The 5,182-nt window shown below is 50.7% G+C and overlaps 1 protein-coding gene across 1 annotated transcript in view; it reads right to left on the reverse strand.

Annotated features, from left to right (window-relative positions):
* The window catches only part of LOC308127950 (NALCN channel auxiliary factor 1-like), a gene marked incomplete at its 5' end in the record, with an annotated part of 15,206 nt that extends 13,043 nt beyond the window's left edge, over nt 1–2,163 (reverse strand). The window contains 7 exon segments of the mRNA XM_080493603.1: nt 1,456–1,548; nt 1,550–1,816; nt 1,818–1,835; nt 1,837–1,863; nt 1,865–2,053; nt 2,055–2,096; nt 2,098–2,163. Of these exon segments, the coding sequence (XP_080349729.1) occupies nt 1,456–1,548; nt 1,550–1,816; nt 1,818–1,835; nt 1,837–1,863; nt 1,865–2,053; nt 2,055–2,096; nt 2,098–2,163 (702 nt within the window).
* Between the last annotated feature and the right edge of the window lie 3,019 nt (nt 2,164–5,182).

Genomic DNA, 5,182 nt, shown 5'->3' on the forward strand with positions numbered 1-5,182 from the left:
AACACCCCCCCCCCCCCCCCCCCCCCCCCCCTTCCAGGTGAGGAGCCCAGCGTAGCGCCCAGTCGTGAGCAAACAGAGGCCGGAGGAGTCTTCCGGAACATTAGGCCGGGGAAACCACCTCTTGACTTTAATGAAACGCTCTCCATGTGGAGTGTGGCGGCCATGATGAACACCTGGCGGCCCCTGCCAGGCGGCTCCTAGACATGTTTGCATAAGCCATCAGACTCTTTCCTGCTCATTACCGCGCTGCAAACCACCCGGAGGAGGGCAGCGCTAACTGCCCCCGACCAGGGGCAGCGAGCGGGGCAGGAGGAGGAGATGAATGAGCCGGGAGTCTCCTCGAATCTGTCATCCGTCTCCATGGCGACGGGAGGAGGAGGAGGAGGAAGAGGACCTATACTGGCATGTAGCAGGGCCCAGATCAACAGATGTCCACCATACACCTCCCCCATTTGTAACCCCCCCCCCCTCTACTTGTAGCTCTCCTCTTTCTCCTTGTAGCCCTCTCCTCTCCTTGTAGCGCCCCTCATCTCCTTGTAGCCCCCTTCTCCCCTTGTGTACCCCTCCTCTCCTTGTAACGCCCCATCCATCTTGTAGCCTCCTCCCTCTTCCTTGTTGTCATCCCCTTACTTGTGTACCCCTCCCTCTCCTTGTAGCCACCCCCACCCTCTTCCTTGTAGCCTCCCTACTCTACTTGTAGCCACCTCACCTGCTCCTTGGAGCCACCCCCTTTTCCTTGTAGCACCCTTCCTCCTGGTAGCCACCCCCTATTTCTTGTAGCCACCCATTTCCTTGTAGCCCCCCCCCTCCTTTCCCTTGTCTCACCCCTTTCTCTACTTGTAGCTCCCTCACTTGCTCCTTGTAGTCATCTCCTCCTATTTGTAGCCACCCCCTATGTCTTGCAGCCCCCCTCCTTGTATGCAATCCCTTGCTCCTTGTAACCCATTCCTCTCCTTGTAGCGCACCCTCCTCCTTGCAGCCCCCCTCCTTGTAGGCATCCCTTGCTCCTTGTAACCCATTCCTCTCCTTGTAGCACCCCCTCCTCCTTGTAGCACCCCCCCCCCCTCCTTGCAGCCTCCCTCCTTGTAGGCATCCCTTGCTCCTTGTAACCCATTCCTCTCCTTGTAGCGCCCCCTCCTCCTTGCAGCCCCCCTCCTTGTAGGCATCCCTTGCTCCTTGTAACCCATTCCTCTCCTTGTAGCCCCCCCTCCTCCTTGTAGCACCCCCCCCCCCCCCCCCCCCTCCTTGCAGCCTCCCTCCTTGTAGGCATCCCTTGCTCCTTGTAACCCATTCCTCTCCTTGTAGCGCCCGCTCCTCCTTGTAGCCCCCCTCCTTGTAGGCATCCCTTGCTCCTTGTAAACCCATTCCTCTCCTTGTAGCACCCCCTCCTCCTTGTAGCCACCCCCTCTTTCTTGCACCCCCCCACCCACCCCAACTCCTCTCCTTATAGCCTACCTTGCAGCGCTCCATACACGTCCTCACGGAGAAAGCCGCCGGCTCGTACTTCTGCGTGAGCAGCTCGAAGTCCTCGTACTTCTCCTGCGCGTGGCTGGTCGTAGCGCTGGTACGCCTGCACGCACAGGCTGCAGCGGCTCGTGTCGCCGCCGCCGCCGCCCAGCACGTCCAGGCTGCAGTTCAGGTTGTCCGGACTCGTGGAGCCGCTGAACAGGTCCAGCAGAGAGTAGGAGTTACAAAAGGAAAGGTACAAATCGCTCATGTTGACGCGCCGCGTCCCCTCCTGGTCGGAAGAAAGGCCCGCGCACAGGCGGTCGGCATCCGCGAGCGCGAGGCAGTCTGTGGATGAACTGTCCTGGTGGGCAAGTTTCCAGCCGCCACCAGTTGTTCGCTGGAGTTTCCTATAAAAAATATTAGCGTGTGGGTTTCCTCTGAGGCTGCTGTGTGCTGGGCTGGTCTGTGGGGAGGGGGGGCGGGCCGGGGAGAACTTGTCCCGGGTCCGGGCCAGCAGCGTGGCCTCGGCGCAGAACCACAGGTGATCAGAGAGGAGGACGGTGAGGAACAGGAGCGAGGCCAAGGACAGCCGCCATCTCTGCGCCCCTCTCGGAGTCGGTGAATGGCTTCTGGGTGTCGCGGGGGGGGCTCGAGCCAGATTCGGAAGCCGTCGTCGTCTTCTTGCTGCCAACACGTCCCAGCACCCCTGGTCATATTTTGGGAACCGGCCGACTCCACCGTGGGGGCTCCTCTGCCGCAACGGTCATTGACGTGGGCTCCGCTGGAGCGTCGGGCGGCTGGTCGGTGCCTTCAGCGGTAATTCCCATTAAAGTGGGAAATCAGACGGGCCGCATCCTCCATGGCTGTCCTCCTCCCCGCCGCGCCGCGCCGCGCCGCTCCTCTGCGCAGCCTCGACTCCCGTTACTGAAGCGTCTCCCCCGGCCTCGGTGCGGTGGGGCCCCGCATGGCTGTGCGGCTGTGCGGCAGTGTGTCGGTGGCTGCGCTCAGTGGCCTGCGGTCGGTTGGCGGACCTCGTTCTCTTCACCTCGCCGTCTTCATCCCGCTGCCGTTGTCAAGGTGCCGCCATGTTCGCCCGGAGACGGTGTGCGAGTGCGCGGCAAGCTGAGCGAAGTTCGCGGCGAACACGGGCGGCACTTCCGGCGGAGCCCTCCACAATAAAAACTCTCCAGCGCCTCCTGTTGTTTTTATTATCTTCATCACATTATTATTGTCATCATTAGATTAGATAAAGATTTATTAGTCCCACAAGTGAGAAATAGTTGATCATCAACATCATCGCTATGATTATTTATTATTGCCATTATTTCATATGTGTGCAGTTTATATTTACTCCAGTTTCCTCTCATTGTCCAGAAATCTGTGTAACTGTCATCTCATCGGACGACCACTAAAGAGTTGAAGCGGTACAAGAAATGGCAGCTGTTTCTCAAAATGTTTAATAATAATACAATAAACTGTCAACAGTAAGTTTTTCCACTTAGGCCTAAGTTTTCAAGTGAATGCAGAAAAGTGTTGCTTTGTGTTGGAAGTCCGTTTCCAAAACAATCAAGCTCAGAGCCCCTGAAAACACAACTTTTTTAAAATGGCTCCCGAGATGAAACTTTTGGAGATCCTTCAAAACTGTTCCAGTCTCTGTGGAAACAGTGTAACACAAAATAAAATAAATACATTTGGGCCAGAAGTCAGAGGGTTGTGGTTTGAATGAAGCCCCTGAGGTTTGGAAGGTTGCAAAAAGGAAAAGAAACGTGAAACCAATAACTTTCCAGAACTATTCTGAGATTCATCATGACCGCACTTTATTTTGTAGGCGCTATGTCTCTACTTCCGGTTTGTGTCTGTGACGTTATGCGCGCTGCCGAGTCTCCGGGAGCGCGCATTAGACCAGAGACTAATAGCAAACTAAATGAAAGAGTATTTAAGAGTATTTATTATTAACTGTGATGTCAGGATTAAAGAAAAAATCTAAATTAATCTGATATAACATGCAAACACAAAATTAGTGTAAAATTTACTAAGGTCAAATTTCAAGAGTTAATTTTACAAATCTGAAAGAGTTAAAATGACAATGAATTGTGTACAAATATTTAATGCTGCTCAGAGTAACATGATTATGGCAATACACAGCCAAGGGTCAGAACTCGTATCAATATTTGATATCGGCAATAGATAAAGGTTAGTACTCATCTCAATGCTAGTATCAGCAAGCAGCTAAAGTTTAAACTTCTATCAGTATTCGATATCGGCAAGTAAGCTCAAAATTAGTACTCAAATTGGTACTTAGTATCGGCAAGTAGCTACAGGTTGGTACTTGTATCGGTACTCGTATTAGCAAGTAGCTAAAGGTTCGTGCTTGTGTCTGTACTCAATATTGGAAAGTAGCTAAAGGATGGTACTTGAATCAGTACTCGTATTAGCAAGTAGCTAAAGGTTAGTACTCATATCGGTACTCGTATTAGTAAGTAGCTAAAGGTTAGTACTCATATCGTTACTTGGTATTGGCAATTAGCTAACGGTTAGTATTTGTGTCAGTACTCGGCATAGATAAGTAGCTCAAGGTTAGTACTTGTATTGGTACTGAATATTCGCAAGTAGCTAAAGGTTTATACTTGTATCAATACTCAGTATCTACAAGTAGCTAAAGGTTAGTTCTCGTATCGTTACTCGGTATCGGCAAGTAGCTGAAAGTAAGTACTCGTATTGGTACTCATCTTAGCAAGTAGCTAAACGTTAGTACTCTGTATTGACAAGTAGCTAAAGGTTAGTACTCGTGTCGGTACTCGGTATTGGCAAGTAGGTAAAGGTTAGCACTCTGTATTAACAAGTAGCTAAAGGTTAGTACTCATGTCGGTACTTGGTATTGGCAAGTAGCTAAGGGTTAGTACTCATGTCGGTACTAAAGTTGCATTTTCTTGTTTCCACAGATGGAGCTTTCCCCAAAAATGTTTGTTTTCAGTGGCTCTGAGACCCGAAACGCTACTGAAGTTTTCAGTCTTCACGAATACTTTACTTTGAGAATGAAATCTGTAGCGTCCCCTCGCTCATTCCTTGACTCGTCCAGTGTTGATGGTGAACTCCTCACCTCCGGACCTGGCGGGGTCTTCCCCCCCCCCCGCCGCCTCACACTGGCCGGGCCACTGGAGAACAAGCACCGGTTCAGCTCCTCTAATTTATTAATTAACGCCTGTCAGTCAACCGCACAGCCTCCGTCTCCTGGAAATAGCCCAGGAGTGGGCGACAGGCCGCAGAGGCGACGTCCACATTGTTTCTCTGGGATGAAAAACATGAAAAGAATGGCATGAAAGAGTTGGAAAAAGGACAAGAAGTTAGGAACCCTACAGGGTTTTTTTTTAATGTACAACCTCGGATTGGGCAATTTGAAGAAGAAAACTTTGGATTAAATTTTTGATTTTTTCTCAGATATTTTGTCAAAAGTGCCACTTTATTGCTGTGACCGCCTTCATAGTTAAAATGCATATAAACCACCCCCCCCCCCCCCACCCCACCCACACAAAAAAAAACAAGTTTCTGTCATTAAACAAATTCAAGCTTTTAACCCAGGTTTTAAGCAAAAGGGCAACAGCAACTACAAAAAAATCGAATTCGCAAAATAAATTTTTTTAGCTACAAATTCGATAAATCGATTTTTTGCCCCACCCACAACCACCTCCTGGTCTTCTTTCAATCAAGAAAAAAAAAAAGCCGCTCCACTTCT

This window comes from Lipophrys pholis (assembly GCF_963383615.2).
Source record: "Lipophrys pholis genome assembly, contig: SUPER_23_unloc_1, whole genome shotgun sequence".
NCBI classification, from domain to species: Eukaryota; Metazoa; Chordata; class Actinopteri; order Blenniiformes; family Blenniidae; genus Lipophrys; species Lipophrys pholis.